The sequence below is a fragment of the Miniopterus schreibersii genome (assembly GCF_964146895.1).
Source record: "Miniopterus schreibersii genome assembly, chromosome: 10".
NCBI classification, from domain to species: Eukaryota; Metazoa; Chordata; class Mammalia; order Chiroptera; family Miniopteridae; genus Miniopterus; species Miniopterus schreibersii.
The window spans coordinates 59449674-59469995 of NC_138110.1; the positions used below are offsets into that span (position 1 = coordinate 59449674).

The 20322-nt window shown below is 39.2% G+C and overlaps 1 protein-coding gene across 2 annotated transcripts in view; it reads left to right on the forward strand.

The window, feature by feature from the left end:
- The first annotated feature begins 1401 nt into the window (after positions 1 to 1401).
- The window catches only part of UQCC1 (ubiquinol-cytochrome c reductase complex assembly factor 1), a 93140-nt gene continuing 74219 nt past the window's right edge, over positions 1402 to 20322 (forward strand). The window contains exons 1-2 of one of the 2 annotated variants that reach the window (XM_081149298.1): positions 1402 to 1609; positions 14451 to 14555. In XM_081149298.1, coding sequence (XP_081005424.1) covers positions 1586 to 1609; positions 14451 to 14555 — 129 coding nt within the window. In that variant the 5' untranslated portion in view covers positions 1402 to 1585. The remainder of the gene's footprint in view (positions 1610 to 14450; positions 14556 to 20322) is intronic. The other variant, XM_081149299.1, reaches the window with a different exon arrangement.

The window sequence follows — 20322 nt, forward strand, 5'->3', positions numbered from 1 at the left end:
GTTTCTCTTATGCCTTTTTAATACGTGATGCCATTTCTCCTAACTTATGTATTGGAGCGCTACACTACTGTTTTTCAATACAGGGAAGCTACCGGCTTGAGTGCAGAAAGCATCTTCATTTCAGCTATAAAATCCTGCCTATGGGAGATTACTGAGGGAGATGTTCATATTCTGCATAAAAACTAAGTTAAATTTATATACTAAAATCACCAGTGTTCAGAGACCACCAGCCTACTAACTGGTCTTCCATTTTCACGTCAGCTTCTTAAACATGGGCGTTAGTTCTCCTCATCTTTATATTCCCGAATTGCTTCCTGCTATACTTGAGTACACTCTAGACTTAATTCGGAAGGCCTTGCGTAATCTAGCCTCTGCCTGCCTGCCTCTCTCTTAATTACCTCTTTGAGTTAATTGAGACTAATTTCAATACCACCCTGGTCTTTGGATTTCTGTAATACACCCTTGCTCTGTCCCATCTCAGGACACTCGTCCGGGCGTCTTTCCCTCGCTCACTCCCCCAGAACTGCTGACGGAGCGGCGGGTTCGAAGCGCCTCCCGAGACGCCCGCTCCTTCTCATCCTCTGCCGGGCCCCTCGTGTCACCTCCTCAGGCTTCACCTGGCTACGCTTTCTAAAGCCTAGCTTCCCTTGTCATTCTCTAGTTGTTGTTTCCTTCATGGCATTTACCAGTTTTTAATTATTTTCTACTTTCATTGGCTTACTGGGCTTTCGTACGCCTCCCCCCCAGTCAGTGGAGCTCCACGAAGTCAGTGTCCATACCTGTCTGGCGTCCCTTTGCGGACCGAGCGAGGAGGAGCGAGCCCTTCCACGTCCTGTCCTCTGCTCCCGCCACCCCCAGGGGCACCCACACCCTCTCCTCCACTGTTCTCGCGACACAGCGAAGAGGTTCTCTTCTGGTCAAGGCTGTTCTCTCCCACCTCCTCAGGGAACCCTCGCAACCTTGGTTCTTTGCTCTGCACCTTCACCTCTACAGCCATTTCCTACCAACCCTCAGAGATGTTCCCATGAAACAACCCCACAACCCCAAACCGCCAAAGCTCCCTCCTTGCCAGGCCTCAGGTCAGCGTGGGACTGTCCTCTTCTCCTGACTCGCAGGGCTCACCTGTGCCCTGTGTTCTGCTACTACCCCTTCTCAGACTCGTTTAACGGACCTCCCGAGAGCCTGTTCTTTCAACCCTAGTGAAAAGGCAGGCAAAGGAGGAGCTCTGATAGGAGGGCGCTGAGTAGTGAGGCTGGGTGAGGCGGGCGTTAAGGAGTGAGCCATGAAAGCCGAGAAGCCGGAGGTCAAGGAAGGAGGACTTCAGCCTCCGCGACGGGCTAGGTGTGGGCGAGAGCGAGGGAGAGGGAGACGGAGAGAGCGCGCAAGGGAGGAGCCGCCGCAGCCTCGCGCACCCGGGAAGCGCGCGCCGGTCGGGCGGCGGTGGCCTTTGTGCGCCTGCGCCGCCGTTGCCTGGGCACGCTCCCGGGAGACGGCGACCCGGGGAGAGGGAGGGGAAGGGAGAGGGCGTGGTGGCCGCGGGGACTCCGGAAGCCCACCCTTCACCCGGAAATGGTTGTTGAGGAACATGGCGTTGCTGGTGCGAGTCCTTGTGAGTGAAGGAATAATTTTGTAGGGTCGTCCGCCGGGCCCGGGGTTGGTGTCGGAGAGGACCGGGTGGGAGAAACGGGACGAAAGTGCAGGAGGGGAGCCTGTGCGGCAGCGGGGCTGCGCGACCGCCTCCCTGCGGGGAGACTGAGGCAGCCTCCCACCTCCCTCTACCCTTTTCGGCCGTGGCTTCCCCGTCTTTGGAGGAGAGGGGGAGTGACATCGGACCAAAATCCGATGACGTTTGGTTTTCCTCAGTCGCAGCTGCGGCCGCTTCCCCTCAGGGAGAGGCAGCACGTGGGGCGCTGGTTGGCATTTCGGGGTTCTGACTAGCCCCTGTTCTGTCGCAGAGGTACAGTGTGACGTTGGTAAGTCACGTTCAGACCTCAGGGGCCCTGTGTGAGAAGAGGTAGGACCTTAATCTGCGGTCCCTTCGGATTCTGTGTTTCCGTGGGTTGGTTTCAGATATCAGCAAGCCAGTTCGTAACTGCGCTTAAGTGGAGTACGCTTAGAGGACCGGGCCATACCTGGCTTCTTCCCCTTGCCTAGCACAGTGTCAGGCGTAGAGTAAGTGTTCAATAAATGTTGAATGAATGAAGTAAGGAGGGACTGCTAGACTTCTTAACACCTCTCGTGATACAGTCCGGATCCTTCTAGCATATTGTGACTTCGAGGAAGTAAAGGAGAAAGAAAGTGGCAGCAGAAAAAGGTTAGGAGGATACAGAGCTTAGTTGCTAACCATGGAGGGATGGGAGAGTATAATTTTAGCAAGTCTTTCAAAACCTGGGTCAAGGACCTTGTTTTTTCATAGCAGTCGCTGTATGTTCCTGCCTCTGGCTGTCTTTTGAGTTATTTTACACTCGTGTTTCTTTCTAATCTTTTTATGTGTGGCTCACAAGGACTGCAGTTTTACTTGTGTTTCTTGTCAGCCTAGCAAAGTGTAGTGCCCAAGATTGCTCCTCAGTAAATGTGTGCTTGAAGAATAGCTCTTATAACCTACAGAAAGATTCACTTGGTGGAGTAATTGTTGATGCAAGGGCAGAAATTGATTCAGGTCTGAGGACTGCTAAGGAAATGACGACCGGGATGTCCTAAGTTATTTAGTTTTTAAGACGGATATTTGGGGGAAGAGATGAAACATTTATTGGGCTGAATACCTGAAATAAACCCCTTGGTTTGTTTTGGAAGTTAGTGGATACCCCAGCTATCTTAAATACTCTTGCTCCTGAGCATGCGCACTGTTTCAGGTTCATTTCTTCTGAGGTGGTAGCATCCATAGAACGTACCTCTCTGAATGGATTCTATTAGTTGGATCTGTCCTCTAGTAGTTGGATCCTCCCCTCATTTATCCCTTTCTATTAATCTTTTCAGGGAAAAAGCAAATTTAGATAAGGAAAGTAACTTTCACTTTATACTGTGATTCTTTGAAGTATTTTTAACTTATGTTATAAATGTTAACATTCCAGTGACAAAGCAGTGGAAACTCCCTTAGGACAAGTTGAAAGTGTCAGTAAACATCAGAGTAGCAGATATTTATTGATCACCTACTCCAAAAAGGCATTTGGGTTAGGCACTGTGAGTAACTCACAGATACAGGAAAGTGCACGCGTTTAGGAGGCTGAAGGGCCTAGGCTTAAAGCTTGGCTCTGTTACTTACTGTGGGTGTGACCTTGAGCAAGTCACCTAACTTCTCTGAGCCTCAGATTTTCGTAACAGTAAATTTGATAGGGTTGATCAGAGAATCAGCTGGTAGTAGTGATGTTTAAATGCATTTCTAAATTAAATTATTTTGAAAGTATAAATTTTGTTTTTAATAGTCAACATAGTAAACATTCACATACCCACTGTTAGATTTTTGTTTTAATAGATCACTGAAGCAGTTGTGGATGGATCAGAGAGAGCTAAGATTAGAGACCCCAAAGCCAGTCAGCCGCTACTTAAGTAATCCTAGAAGAAGTGATAAGGGCCTGTAGTAAGTGGGGAGGAGCAGTGTGGTTAAAGAGGAAGGGATGGCTTCAAGAGGAAACAGTATATAGGGCTTGGTGAGAGGTTAGATGTTTAGGGTGAGGGAGAAGGGGGAGTCTTAACAGTGAGTCCCAGGTCAGCATTTGATGACTGAGTTAATAGCAGTGTCCACTGAGAAGATCCAGCTGGATATATATATGTATGTGTATATACACACACACACATATGTATATACGTGTATATACACATATATATTTAAACTTTTGGCAGCTGGAGAGTTGGTGTTCAGGAGAGAGAGAGAAGGGGAGAGAGCGCTGAGATAAAGGTTGTAGTTGAAGCAAGGTGTTGAGATTTCCTGGGCAATAATATTGACAGCTAACATTTATAGGGCACTTGCCATGTGCTAAGCACTCTTAAATACTTTATATATGTGAACTTAATCCTTACAACAGTCCCTTGAAGAGGTAAGCACTATTATTTTTCCCATTTTACTGATAAGAAAATTGAACCACAGAGAACTAGTCTTCCTGAAACATTCTCATTAGTCTTCCTTTACTTTTTCTTCTGTCAGGCTTAGTGGCCAGTTTTATTTCCTCTCTAATGATGGGTTTGGGAAGGAGGAGGAAACTAAAACACTATTGTTGAATAGCTCCAGCAGAAGCACTGGCCTTTTGAGCAGTGCAATGGGACTTGCTTATAGTTTTATGAGCTGTCCTGGGCATTGGTGATCATTTCTGCATTTCTTTGACAGTAATACAAATTGCAGAAAGCCACACTGTACTTTAAAAAAATTTTTAGTAAAATACATATAACATAAAATTTACCATTTTAGCCCTTTTGAGGATACAGTTCAGGGTTCAATACATTCACATTGTTGTGCCAAAATCACCACCATCATCCACAGAACTTTTTTCATTTTACAAAACTGAAACTCTGTATTCAGCCCAGGGCAACCACCATTCTGCTTTCTGTCTTTAAGATTTTGACTACTCTGTGTACCTCATATAAGTGGAATCATACAGTATTTGTCCTTTTGTGACTGGCTTATTTCACTTAGCATAATGTCCTCAAGGTTTATATATGTTGTAGCATGTGTCAGAATGTCCTTCCTTTTTAAGGCTGAATACTATTCCATTGTGTATATATACCACAGTATATTTATCTGTTCATTTGTCAGTGGTCACTTGGGTTACTCTACCTTTTGACTATTGTGAAATAGTGCTACCATGAACATGGGTATACAGATATCTGTTCGAGTCCCTGTTTTTACTTCTTTTGGGTATAAACTAAGAAGTGGAATTATTGGAGTATATGGTAAGTCCATGTTTAATTTTTTGAGGAATTGCCATTCTGTTTCCACAGCAGCTGAACCATTTTACATTCCTACCAGCAAAACACAGAGTTCCAATTTCTCCATATCTTCACCAATAGTTAATTTTTTTTTCCATAGTGACCATCTTAATGGGTGTGAGGCGGTATCTCATTGTAGTTTTGATTTGCATTTCTCTAATGATTTGTGATGCTCAGCATATTTTATATGCTTATTGGCCTTTAGTATATCTTCAGGAAAATGTCTGTTTAAGTCCTTTGCCCATTTTTTAATTGAGTGTTGTTTTTTATTATTGTTGAGTTGTAGGAGTCCTTTATATATTCTGGGTATCAGCCCTTTATCAGATATATGATTTGCAAATATTTTTTCCCATTCCATGGGTTGCCTTTTCATTTTGTTGATAGTATTTTTTGATGCACAAGAGTTAATTTTGATGAATTTCAACTTAACTATTTTTCATTTTGTCTGTGCTTTTGATGTTATATCCAAGAAATCATTGTCAAGTCCAATGTCATGAAGCTTTCCCTTATGTTTTCTTCTAAAAGTTTCATAGTTTTAGGCCTTAAATTTAGGTCTTTGGCCTGGCTGGTGTGACTTAGTTGGTTGGGCATCGTCCCATGCACCTAGAGGTTGCTGGTTTGATTCCAGTCATGCATATGCCTGGGCTTTGGGCTTGATCCTTAGTAGGGGATCTGCAGGAGGCAGCTGATCAATGTTGTGCTCTCACATCAATGTTTCTCTCTTTTCCCTTCTCTGAAAAAAATCAGTAACACTATTAAAAAGAAATGTAGGTCTTGACCCATTTTGAGTTAATTTTTGTATATAGTATAAGATTTTACTATTATTTTTTGTTATTTTCATAGTGTTTGCCTGGGGATTATAATTAACATCTTAATTTATAACAATCTAGTTTGGATTATTACTAACTTGATTTCAATAAGAGTATATAAAAGCTTTTGATTAAATATTGCTCCATTCCTTCTCTCATACTTTGTGCCATTATTGTCATTTAAATGACATCTTTTTATTTTTTTATTTTATTTATTTATTTATTTTAAAAAATATGTCTTTATTGATTTCCGAGAGAGGAAAGGAGAGGGAGAGAGAGAGATAGAAGCCGCCTCTTGCAGGCCCCGGACTGGGGACCAAGCCCCAACCCTGGCATGTGCCCTGACCGGGAATCGAACCCCGATCGCCTGGATCCCAGGTCGACGCTCAACAGCTGAGCCACGGCCGGCCGGGCCTTAAATGACATCTTTTTAGATTATATGCGCATCAACGTAGATTTATAATTTTTGCTTTATTCAGTTGTCTTTTAAATTAAAAATTAAAAAATAATTACAAGTGAAAAATACATTTAGAGCATTATGCTAAGTGAAATAAGGCAGAGAAAGACAAATACCATATGATTTCACTTATGTGTGGAATCTAATGAACAAAATAAACTAACAAATTAGAAAGATAGAGAACAGACCGACAGCTGTCAGAGGGGAGGGGAGTTGGGGGGCTGGGTGAAAAGGGTGAAGAGATTAAACAAAAACAAACAAACAGACACAGACAACAGTATGGTGATTATTAGAGGGAAGTGGGGGTGGGGGAGATAGAAGAGGATATGGAAAGAAACTTGGGATGGTGAACTTCACATAATACAATATAAAGATGATATAGAAATGTACACCTGAAACCTATATAATTTTATTAATTAATGTCAGCCCAATAAATTCAATAAAAAAGTTAAAAAAATACATTTATAGTATATTTTTTATTTATTTAAATAGTTACCATTACCAGTGCACTTTACTTCTTCATGTGGATTTAAGTTAATGTAGTGTCAAAAGTCTTATTTTAGCCTGAAGATCTCCCTTTAGTATTTGTTGTAGGGCAGGTCTGTTATAGATAGATTCCCTTAGTTTTTATTTATCTAGAAAGTATTAATTTTTCCTTCACTTTTGAATGATAGTTTTGCTAGATATACAAGGTGTCTGAAAAAAATGTATATACACTTTAACAACTGATAGCTCAATTTTGAAAATGAAATGTATTTTAATAAACACTGCCTTTATAATTATTCAAAGTATGTGTATACATTTTTTTTAAAAAAAGTGTCTTTATTGATTTCAGAGAGAGGAAGGGAGAGGGAGAGAGAGAGAGATAGAAACATCAATGATGAGAGAGTCGATGATCAGCTGCCTCCTGCACGCCCCCAACCGGGGATCGAGCCCACAACCCGGGCATGTGCCCTGACCGGGAATTGAACCCAATCGCCTGGATCCTAGATCGTCACTCAACCGCTGAGCCACGCCCGGCCTGGCTACATTTTTTTTTAATCTTCACCCTAGGAGTGAGGATATTTTTTTCCATTGATTTTAGAGAGAGTGAAAGGGAGAGGGGGACAAGGAAAGAGAGAGGGGAGAGACAGAGAGAGAAACATTGATGTGACAGAGACACATCTATTGGTTGCCTCCCACACGGGCCTGAGCAGGGGTGGGGATTAGACCTGCAACCCAGCACATCCCCTTGACCAGGAATTGAACCCACAACCCTCCAGTGTACAGGCTGATGCTCTAACCACTGAGCCACACCTGCCAGTGCAGTGTGTGTATACTTTTTTTGGGGACACCGTATAGAATTCTTGTGACAGCCTTATTCCCCTCCCCCCCGCAGCACTTTTAATATTTCATCCCACTGCCTTTTGGCCTCCATGGTTTCTGAGGAGAAATTAGCTGTTACATTATCTGGGATATCTTGTAAATGATGAATTGCTTCTCTTGCTGCTTTCAAGATTCTGTCTTTGTTATTGTCTTTCAGCAGCTTGATTATAATATGTCTATTTATGGATCTCTTGAGTTTATCCTACTTAGAGTTAGTTGAACTTCTTGGATTTATAGATTGATTTTTAAATCAAATTTGGGATGTTTTCTGCCAGTATTTCTTTAAATATTTTATTCTGTCCCTTTATTTCTTGCCTCCCCTTCTGAGACTCCCATTATACATGTCAGTATGTTTGGTGGTGTTCCATAGGTCTCCGAGGCTCTGTTAAATTTTCTTTATTATTTTTTCTTTCTGTTCTTAAGGCTGGATAATCTCAGTTGACCTATCTTCAAGGTCAGTGATTCTTCAGCTCAACTCTGTTGTTGCACCCCTCTAGTGAAATGTTTAGTTTATTTATTGTTCTTTTCAACTCCAGAGTTTTTATTATTATTATTATTATTATTATTATTATTTTCAATCCTTATTCAAGGACATGCTTAGAGAGAGGAAAGAAGAGAGGGGGGAGACACACACACACACACACACACACACACACACACACACACACACACACTCTCTGATGTGAGAGAGAAACATGGATTGGTTGCCTTCCGAATGTTCGACTGGGGATCAAACCCACAACCCAGGTATGTGCCCTGACCGGGAATTGAACTGTGACCTCCTGCTTCATAGGTCAATGCTCAACCACTGAGCCACCCCTGCTGGGCTTCTTTAGATCTTGAGTATTTAAAATAGCTGGTTCAAAAATCTTTGTCTAGTTTGTCTAATGTCTCAGCTTCCTCAGGGACAGTTTCTATTGGATTTCCCCCGCGTGTATGGATTTTATTTCTTTATGTGTTTCATAAATTTTTGTTGAAAACTGGAAACTTGAAAGAACATAATGTGGCAACTCTGGAAATCAGTTCCTTTCCCAGAGTTTGTTATTGTTTTTCTGTTTAGTGACTTTTCTGAATTAATTCTGTAAAGTTTGTATTCTTTGTTGTATACTCTCTGCTCAGTTAGCTTGGTGGTCAGATAATGTATGGTTGGAGATTTCCTTAAATGCCTGGAACCAGTAAGCCTCTGAGTTTTTGCTGAGGAGCTCTGTGTGCATGTCTGGGCCTTCAACATTCTGCCAGACATTTGACAGCTCTGCCTTAACCTTTACTTCCCTGCTTGTACAGAGCCTCAAGGTCAACCAGAGGTGAGAACTTAGGGCATTCTCAGGTCTTTCTTGTTTATGTGCACAGCTCTGGGTGTGTGCACAGCCCTGTGCATGTGCATAGCCTTCACATTCCCAGGAATATGTCAGAGCTTTTCAAAGTCCCTACGAACATCTCTTTCCCCTGCTTTTCCTTTTAAGCTTTTCCATTTAGCTTATTGTTTTCCCCAATTGTTATCCACTGCCTCAGGCAGCCACAGAGTTAAACAAATGCCTCTACAAGTTTGTTTTCAGTCAATGCTCCTGGGGAAAGCGGTTTTTAACACTGGGTGAGTTCCAAGACAGCCTTGTAAATGGAGCCTTCCAAGGAACTACTGGCCAGATCAAATATCAAATAATGACATTTTTTGTGAATATGGCTTTCAGGAGCATTGATCCATTTCAGGAGTCAACTTTTCTTCAGAGAAGACTGATTCCTTTTACTGATTATTGCTTTTTAGAAACCAAGTCTGGATGCTACATGTGGTCATTGCTAAAAGGCTCTCATTGCTTCCAGGCCCTATCAGGACAGGGGTAGGAAATACACATATACACACACATATATCTCTTTATCTACTTATCTATATATATTAAAAACATACACCAATTACTGTAATTCCAACCCAATACACAGTGTTTATTCTAGCCTTCTGCCTTTTCATACTTGTCAACTTCTTCCTCTGATAAAACTTGACTCTTCATTGTCTATATAGTTACTCATTTGCGCAAATCCTTCCTGTATGTAGTCAGTTTTTGAAAGCTCAGATTGGACACCTCCAACAAAGTGGGAGGAGGCAGAGTACTCCGTAATTACTGAAGGAATGGTTGAACATTCTCTGCTCCTCCTGTGTGTATAAGTACCCTTTTGTAGCATGCTGTATTGTGACTTGCAGGAGAGTTTGCTAAAGTAGTGTTTATTCTTTAGACAACAGAATGGAATTGGTATTGATGGCATTCAGAATACAGACACCACTGGAGAATTACAGAGTAAAGGATTTGATTGGTCTTCATTATTCACAGATTTTATATTTGTGAATGCACATACAGTAGTACTCTTTATCCACGGTTTTGCTTTCTGTGGTTTCAGTTACCCATGGTCAACTTCGGACTGAAAATATTAAATGGAAAATTCCTGAAATAAACAGTTCATAAGTTTTAAATTGTGCACAGTTCTGAGTAGCATGATGAAATCTTACACTGTCCCTCTCTGTCCCTCCCAAGAAGGGAACCATTCCTTTTTCCAGTGTATGCATGCTGTCTGTATACACTTACTGAGCAGTTAATCACTTAGTAGCCATCTTGCTTATCAGAATGACTGTTGTAGTATCTTAGTGCTTGTGTTTGAGTAACCCTTATTTTACTTGATAATGGCCCCAAGACGTAAGAGTAGTGATGTTGGTAATTCACATACACTAAAGGGAAGCTACAAAGTGCTTCCTTTAAGTGAAAAGGTGTATATGTATAGGAAAATGTGTATATATATATATATATATATATATATATATATATATATATATATATAGGGTTTGGTACTACCTGCAGTTTCAGGCCCACTGGGGGTCTTGGAATGTATCCCCTACAGGTAATGGGGACTACTGTACTTGCTAAATTGTATTTGTAGTTCAGAATCAATACTTATGAAACTTTTGCAGTCATTTATGGATGTGTAGAGGGGTGAAAAATTTGAGCTACAGCATGCATGTTTCTTGCTGAGGTTGATCAAGGCCACACTACTTTTGTAAACAAGTATCCTTTTCATGGTCTAGTTAGTGCCATGTTTTTGTTTGTTTGTTTTGTTTTTGTGCTTTTGTTGGTAATTTCTCTGTTTAAAATTGGCTTGCAAGTGTAGTGCTGAAGTGCTGTCTAATGATGCAAAGTGCAAAAATGCTGTGATGTTTCTTATGGAGAAAGTTTGTATGTTTGGTAATTTTTGTTCAGGATGAGTTATAGTGCTTGCTGTTGGCTGTGAGTTCAATGTTAACGAATCAATAACATATATTAAATAAGGTATGTTTAAACAGAAACACATAAAACAAGGTTATGTATTGATTGGTTGATGAAAATGTGAACGGAGGCCTGCAGGAACCTAACCCTGCATTTCCCCTAGAAGCAATGGTTCAGTATTTGCTAACTCTACTTGTAGTCACTTTATAAAGTATAACTATGGGGAGTAGGAGAATTGACTGCCTGTAAAGCCTTTTCCAGCTCATGAGTGAGCCAAGGAAAATACTGTGTATCTTAAAAACTACATGCAGAAACAGATTGCTTAGTGGACTGATTAAAGTGTATTAAAAAAAAAAAAAAAAGGCTGGGCTGTCGGAATGATCTGAAATATAAATGTAAAATCACTTGCATTTTTAAAAACTGTATTTTTATTGATTTCAGAAAGAGGAAAGGAGAGGGAGAGAAAGATAGAAATATTAGTGATGAGAAAGTCATTGATTGGCTGCCTCCTGCATGCCCCCTGCTGGGGATTGAGCCCGAAACCTGGGCATGTGCCCTGACCCAGAATCGAACTTCGATTTCCTGGATCATAGGTTGATGCTCAACCGCAGAGCCACGCTGGCTGGGTACGTGCATTTTATAATATGCATAGGAAATAACATGAAACCTATCTTTAAAATTTTGGTTTTGAAGTGTTGGCGAGGCAAAAAGACAATAAAACTCCCCTTAGTAATGGTGTATATATTATCCAAAATTAGAGCAATAATTTTAAATGGGAATGGCTATAAATGTATTAGTACCTGTAAGAGGGAGAGAAGTACTTCCACAGATTTATATTTATTAAATGAAGTATTGTAAGAGATGAAAAGGAAAAAGAAACTAAATAGAGTCAGTAGAACTAGAATTTGGAGCCTAGGGAAACTCCTTGAAACAATGAGCTCATGATTTGGGTGGGAATGAAGAAGAGAGTCCCAGAGAAATGACTACAAGGGGATTAGCTTGTGTGGAGTGGAGTGGAGTAGTGATTCTCAAACCAGAGAATCTGAGTCAGGTTTTGGAACTGCTGAGTGGAGAATTCAAGGCGGGTATGTAAGTATAACGATGAGTCTGGAGGGGTCCAGTTGGTAAAGATCGGGTGTGTAAGTTTGATTAAAGAGGTACATGGAGCCACTATAAGCTTTTGAGAAAGGGAATTCCAGGTTCAAAATAATATTTTAAGGAAATGGTTCTTGCTGCTATGAAAGAGGCACTTACTTATATAATTCAGTAACAGTTTTTAACACTAACGATGCCTTTGAGTATGTGTTTTACTCTTATCAAAGTGCTTTTACAAATGATCCTTGGAACACTACTTTGAGGAAGCTTTTATTATTCCTACTTTACTTAAGGGAAAACGGAGGCCCAGAGAATTGAGTAGCTAGTTCAGGGTCACAGAGCTATTTCATGGCAGGCTTGGGATTCAAACACCCTTTCTGCTACACCTCAGCAGTTTCAATTAAGGGTTTGGACAAGAATTGTTGTTGTAGGGTTGGAGAGGGAAAGAACAGAGCTGATTGCTCCTTTCTTCTAATAAGAACTGATTTAAAGTATTGGCATAAGACCAAGTAGAGCCAAAATTACAGAGAAAAATTTTGTTGACATTGGAAAAATATGATGAAATTCTTCAGAAAATCTTCCAAAAAGTTTTCATTATTCCTACTTGTAATTTTCTCTTACTACCCCCACCCCCCCACCGCACTTCGGGCCTAAATCTGCAGAAGGTTTATCTTATTTTTAGGAAAGGAGCATCTGGCATTGAATGATTCTGGTAAATCTGTCAGCAAAAAGCCAGTAACTGTCTCTCAATTGAAAATCGTCTCAACAGATCAAACCTCAGCTGAAATGAAATATTTTTATTCTTTATTTTTCATTTGAAATAATGTTATGAATGGCCTATTAGAAACAGTTAATATAGTTTTAGAACTGTGAGACACTTTAGAAAGTATCTCTAGGTTTAAAATTCTGCCTACTCATAAGGAAATGGAGATTCAGATTCAACTTAATATTTATTGAGTTGGATATACTGCAAAGTACATTTGTTGATTTTTCTTAAAATCCTGAGAAGCAGGGATTTTTCTTTATTTTATAAAAGAAGCAACAAAGGTTTGTAGCTTACTAACGGTGAAGCCAAGAGTCAAATCAGTGTTTTAATTCCAAGTACATGGCTCTTTCCACAATACTATGCTGTGGATTAATTGGTTCAAGACTAGGTCATAGAGTGAGAGAGCCAGAAGTGACTTTGGAGATATTCCCTTGACCCTTCCATTCCATAAATGGCCCTGGACCCTGGAGTCGTGCTGCCTGGGTTCAAATCCTAACCCTGCCATTTATTAACTATGTGACATACCCATACCTCAGTTTCTTTATATAAATGGGATAATAACAATATACCTAGGTCATTGGGTGATGATTGTGAGGTTTAAATGAGTTCATATAAGTGCCTAGAAAAGTGCCTGTAAAGTACCTAGAAAAGTGCCTGGTATGTAGTAAGTGCTCATAAGTATTACTAATAATTGCTATGAGGAAACTGAGCGTCATAGAGGTTAAATTACCTGTAAAGATCATATTAGAGTAGCTGAGTTTAAACTAGAATCCAAATTTTTGACCCCTGGCATTGTCGTTTATGCTTGGCAAATTGTGTTCAAATAATTTGTGTATCCAGTCCTCAGCATGACTGTATAAGGTCTACAGGTCAAGTGAAAGAAATCCTTGATTCCCCCAGAGTTGGTTCCTAGAATAGAGATTTCCAGTGCTGTGTACATGGATGCCATTTACACAGTGGAATGTGTTTCAGGTTCATAAAATAAAGCAGGTTTCTCATTTAGCAAAGTAGAGCTCCTCCTTTCTCCAGCCTAGCCTTTCACTTTGGCCCAGAGACCTTTCTGAGGTCACTAATGCCAGAGGGAAAAATTGAATCACAGTCTAGCTCAGCCATTTAATCTCTTTTGTCTTGGAAATTACTTGCCCAAGTGTGTTTTTCCACCCCAGAAATTTCAGCCCTAGTTTCTTTATCCTTTTGGGGATGATGATAATCTCAGCACTGTTTACTATAAAGGAATTCTATGACTATCAGGTAAGTCAGTTTGAAAAGGCATTGCAAACTCTAATTGAAATGATACTTTTATCCTGGCCAGATAGCTCAGTTATTTAGATAATCTTTCTGATATGCCAAGGTTGTGGCTTCGATCCCTGGTCAGGGCACATACAAGAATCAACCAATGAATGCATAAGTAAGTGGGACAACAAAATCAATGTTTCTCCAGTTCTTCTCTCTCTCTCTAAAGAAATCAATCAATCAATAATAATAAAATGATATTTTTATTGTAATATGCCTGAAGTCTGCTTATTTTGTTCCTCTACTGATAGGGAGCCTATGTTCTCTGCTTGAGTCAGCTATTACTAGAGTTCTTTTAGTCCATGGATCAGGAATAGGCAGGGTAATCTTATCCTTAAAGTGATAAGCTTTGGAAGGCTTGATCCTGGTCCTGTTTTAGATGTTCTCTTTTCATGTGCCCTGTTCTGGCAGGATTTCTAAACATATATGTATATACTCTTTGCCTTCTACATAAGGAGTCTGATACAGATTCTTGACGGACTATTTTTTTCTTTCTTTAGAGGAACCAGATTAGCATCTCCCAGTGGGGTCCAGTATGCAGCCTGTTGGTACCTTTGTCTCCTACACGGGGACAGTGGGGCAGGACTCTGTCTGCCACTTCCCAGGTAAGGTTTGTTGTTCCTTTGGTTAGTATGAAAACCTTAAGTGTTTATGTGCAAATATCATGTATTTATAGATTAGCCACCCAAATTGTGTGATGGAAAAACCTCATGAGACCACTTCTGGGTCTCTGTGGTGCCAGCTCAGGACTGATTCCTACAGTATGGTGTCTAGGGCGTTGCTTCTAAATACCCCAACAGTGGAACTTAGCCTAGGATACCATGCCACAGTCTGATGATTTTTACTGTTGGGAGTGCTTCCAGATATTCACCTCAGGGTTAACGTTTCTTTTCATAGACACTTTTATTTGGGGGAAGAAATGTTTCTTTCTTTGTTTTTTTCTTTTTACGAACATAAAATCCAAAGAATTATTTGAGGCCTTAATTTACCATTGACACATAATTTATTAGAATGTAGTTTAACATGGATGCTCCTTAAAAGTTTTTTTCTCCTGATTTTTCTTAATCATACAAATAATTAATAATAAAGGAAATAAAAATCACTCATGACCTCAAGCTGAAAACATCTGCTTTTTTTTTCTAGTCCGTGGGTGTGTACTAATTTTTTCCTTAGGTACCTTAACAAATATCCACAGAATTTTATGTTCTGGTACCTTTTCACTTGTTAGAACAGACATTGCTCATGTTGTTAGATAGATTTCATAATTACATTTTTAAATGGCTGCATGTTATTCTATTTACTTAGCCTTTGTTTGATATTAAAATTATTTACAAAATTTTTTGCCATTATGGGCTTTAATGTTATCGTTTTCTTGATATATAATTTTTCTTATTTTTAATTATTAAAGATAAATTCCTAGGCAGGTATACCCTTGGTCAAAGGGTATGAACAGTTTACCTCTCCAAAAAGTTGTTTTAATATATACTGCCACCAGCAGTGTATATATAACTAGTTTTTCATCATTATCGCCCCTAAGTTAGGTATTTTAAAAAAATTTAAACTAAGTGGGTAGGAAATGTTACCTTGTTTTGCTTTGCATTTACTTGCTTATCTGTCAGGGTTAAACATTTTGTTCTATGTTTACCAGTTGTATTCCAGATTGGGAATATTGTATGCTTATATAATTTCTCCACTTATCTACTGGGAAATTTATTTTTCTTACCAATTTATATGAATTTCTTCTGTAGCTATGAACTTTCTTTTCTATATTTGATGCAATTAAAAAGTTGTTTTTGATATATAATTACAGATGGTCCACAACTTACAATGATTTGATTTAAGATTTTTCAACTTTACAGTGGTGTAAAAGCGATATGCATTCAGTAGAAACTGTAGTTCAGGTTTGAATTTTGATCTTTTCCTGGGCTAGGAATATGTGGTATAATACTCTTGTGATGCTAAATATTGGCAGCGAGGTGCAGCTCCCAGTCAGCCACTCGATCATGATGGTAAACAACTGATCTCTACAGTGTATGCATCGTATTAGGTGATTTTGCCCAACTGTAGACTAATGTAAGTGTTCTGAGCATGTTTAAGGTTAGGCTAAGCTTTCAGTAGGTTAGGTGTATTAAATGCATTTTTGACTTAACAGTGGATTTATTGGATTGTGACCCCATCATAAGTCCAGGGGGTTTATTGGATTCTGACCCCCTTGTAAGTCGAGGAGCATCTGTGTATCTATTTATGTAATTTACTTATATAAATATAAGGTATTAAAATATTTAAAATATTCAGTAATTCCCTTCATAGTATGTAAACCTTGCCCTTCTGAAGAAATGTCTTGTTTGTCCTTGTATTTCCGGGGCTTCTCACTAAGCCAGATACAGAGTAGGTATTAAATTAAGTTGAATGAATGAAGGATATGCCTGGGCAGAAGAGGCATCTACTCTGGGTAGTTAGGGAGCTATCGTTTTTCAGAGTTAGACTATGTTCTATTACTTTTATGTATTGGAAAGTTTTAATAGAATTTACTATATAGTTCCAAATCATTTGTTATTTGTGTGTGCATAGATGGTGGAGAGGGGAACTCATTATATGACTCTCTGACTTGTGCCTGATTCTTTGAATCATAAACATTTCTGGAGTACCTGATATATACCAGGTATTGTATTAGGCTCTGCGGTAGCATTATAGGAAAGCATCCACATAGATAACTTAGGGTGGTTTATTTCATGCTGACAAGATGTAATTTTAGTCAATGTAAATAAATTGGACATTTTGTCTTATTGACTGTACCTCAGTGTATGTTCCCATTTTTGAGAACCCCTGGTCAGAAACTGCTGCCTCAGGATGACATCCTCAGGTACATGTCTAACAGGGAGGCGAATTTGGCTCAGAATGAGGAAGAACTTTGTGTTAATTAGAATTGTAGTATAATGGGATGTATGGGACACATTTTGACATAGTAAATTTACTCTTACTAGACCTATTGAAGCAATTGTTGGAAGACTGTATGTTAAAGGCATTACATAAAAGAATCCTTCATTGGATGAGTGGTAGTAGCAGGTGATCTCTAGGGTAGTGTCAAATGCTATAACCATATTATTTTAAAAAAGCTAGGGACATTGTACTCTCATCTCTGTCTTTCCTAAATCTCTTAAAGTTGTCATACTACAGTGATCCTGCTTTAAAAATTTTTTTTGGAAATAATTTAAACTTATAGAAAAGTTGTAAAATAAATAATGGTAAATTCTATATACGCTTCATCTAGCTTCCTTGAATATTAATGTTCCATGTACATAGTGTAATTATTATTGAAACCAGGAAATTAACATTGATATAATACTACTAATACTAACTAATCAACACACCTTTTTCCAATATTACTAGTTCCCCCCCCCCCAATGTCCTTTTGTAGTCTCTCAATTTGGGTTTGTCTAATATTTTCTTATAATTAGATTGAGGTTACGCATTTTTGGCGAAAGTAATGTTTCTGTCTCAGTACATCATACCAGGATACCTGATGCCAGTATGTCTTATTACTGGTGATGTTAACTTTGATCACTTAGTTATTAAATTGGCGTCTGTCAGGTTTCCCTACTATAAAGTTATCATTTTTCCCCTTTTAATTAGTATCTTGTGAGAAGATACTTTAAGACTATGCAAATATTCTGTTTCTGATCATACTTTTGCTCACTACTTTTAGCATCCATTGATGGTTCTTTTAAAATGATACATAATATTAACTAATTTAAAATTTGTGATTAAAAAACATAACATTAAATTTATAACCTTAACCATTTTTTTTGGTTTTGTTTTGTTTTGTAAATCCTCACCGAGAACATTTTTTCCATTGATTTTTAGAGAGAGTGGGGGGGGGGGAGAGAGAGAGAGAGAGAGAGAGACATTGATGTGAGAGAGACATCAATTGGTTGCCTCCCAAATTTGCCCACACTGGGGTGGGAGTGAACTTGTAACCTAGGTAGGTGCCCTGGACCAGGAATTGAACCCTAGACCTTTCATTGTGCAGGCCAACAAAATAATCACTGAGCCACACTGGCCAGGGTACAACCTTAACCATTTTTAAGAGTACTGTTCAGTAGTGTACAGTATATTCACATTGTTGTACAAAAAATCTCTAGAACTTTTTCATTTTGCAAAACTGAAAGTCTACCCATTCAACAGTCATCCTCCACCCTCTGCCTTTAGCAACTACCTTTCTACTTTCTGTTCTATATTTTGACTACTTTACATGCTACATATGAATGGAATTACACAATATTTGTTCTTTTGTGACTTATTTCACTTAGCATAATGTCATCAAGGTTCATCCATGTTATATCATGTAATAGGGCTTCCTGTTTTTAAAAAGGCTGCATAATATTCCATTATTTGTATATACTACACTTTCTTTATCCATTCATCTCTTGGTGGGCATTTGGGTTGCTTCCAGTCTTGCCTATTGTGAATAATGCTGCAATACACATAAGTGTGCAAATATTTCTTCAGGATCCTGTTTAAATTCTTTTGGATATATACCCAGAAGTGGAATTGCTGCTTCAAATGATAATTCTGTTGCTGGTTCTTGACTGCAACAATCATTACTGTGGTAATGATTAATGGTGCTTTTCTGTTTCTATCATTACTGCGACATTTATTGATTGGAATTCTACTGGAAGAAAGAGCTGTCACTTCTTCACCATTTACTTATTCCATTTATTTATATCAGGAGCTCATGGGTATTTATTTTCTTCTATGAGTTATAATTCTCATTATTTAATTTTTTGTTGATCTAATTGCCTCAGCTTTGGCTGTTGTATACTCCTTCAAGTACCTTTCTACATGCCTTCATCATTTTTTGAACACTTCCTTATTTCCTGGTACCCAAAGATATTTCAGGTTCTTGTATTTTCTTTGCTCTAGCCTGAGATTCCACAATTTCTCTGAGGATCCCTGGTTCCTTTTCTTTGAGAATGGTTGCTAAGTGTGCATGAGCCGGTGTTATTAAATTCTACTTAGGTTTTTGAAAGCTGCTTGATATAGGGTCATCTGAATATATGTTCTACCTTTTAATGGACTTTACTTCTTTAAGCTTTAGTGTCCGCATTTCTAAAGTGGGGAAGGAAATAGTATATATTTTGCAAGTTTGTTGTGTGATAAACATAAGTAAAACATTAAGCATGTAGATTCTGGGCTTATAAGCAGATCTTCAGGAAGTTGTAGTAAGTACTTTTGTTGCTATTTATGTTCATGCTACTTGAGTAAATTTTCTCTTCACTGTGTAAATTGAAACTTAAAAAAGTTTGTGCTAAAACTATATTAAGCAAGTTGCAACCTTTCCCTGGGTCTTAGTTTCCTCATCTGTGAAATGAAAAGGTTGGACTTAGATCTCTGAGATTTCTTCCAGCTCAAGTGTTGTTATTCTAAGTTACTTCTTAGTTCTTCAGTTGCTTTTTCTCCAAGCTAAATAGCCTCAATTCATTTTAACCTTTCCACTAAGACCTTTTATTCATCTCTTTGATCATTCCTGTGGTTCTTTTCTGGACCTTCTCCAGGTTGTCCTATTTAAAAAAAAACATGAAAAACAATCCACCTAGTTTTTATTGAGTGTCGACTCCATGCCCAGAATGGTGTTGAGCATTGGGTCAGAAAAGAAAAGAAGTTTAAGATAGACTGTGCCATGGTGGAACTTATAGTTTTGCTAAAATGATCAGACACACCCATGGTATTCAAGAAACGCAAGTCTTTCCCTTTCCCCTTCTCCCTCCCTCCCCTCCTTCTCCTCCCCCTCCCTCCCTCCCTCCCTCCCTCCCTCCCTCCCTCCCTCCCTCCCTTCCTCCCTCCCTTCCTTCCTGTTCTTTTCATTTTCAGAATCTTTTTTTTTTAATTCTTTTTTTTTTTTTTAAATATATCTTTATTGATTTCAGAGAGAGGAAAGGAGAGGGAGAGAGAGAGAGAGAAACATCAGTGATGGAGAGTCATTGATCGGCTGCAGCCCACAACCTGGGCATGTGCCCTGACCCGGAATCGAACCCTGATCGCTTGGATCCTAGGTCGACTCTCAACCCCTGAGCCATGCCTGGCCAGGCTCATTTTCAGAATCTTTTTGGAAGCAAAATATAAAGGCAAAATCTTATATTTCTTTTAACACAGAGCTGCCTGAAAAAGAGTTTATCATTGGAGTTGTCTGGAACAGGTCTTTACATTTGTATTATGCATTCTAGTTTACACATCTGTTTAACATACATTATTTTATTTGGTTCTCAAAATAAATTTATGAGATAGGAAGAGGTAGAGCTTCAGCCCAAGTCTTCTGACTCAATGATTTTTCTCTTCCCATTCACCATGCTTCCGTACCTCTGCCTTCTCACT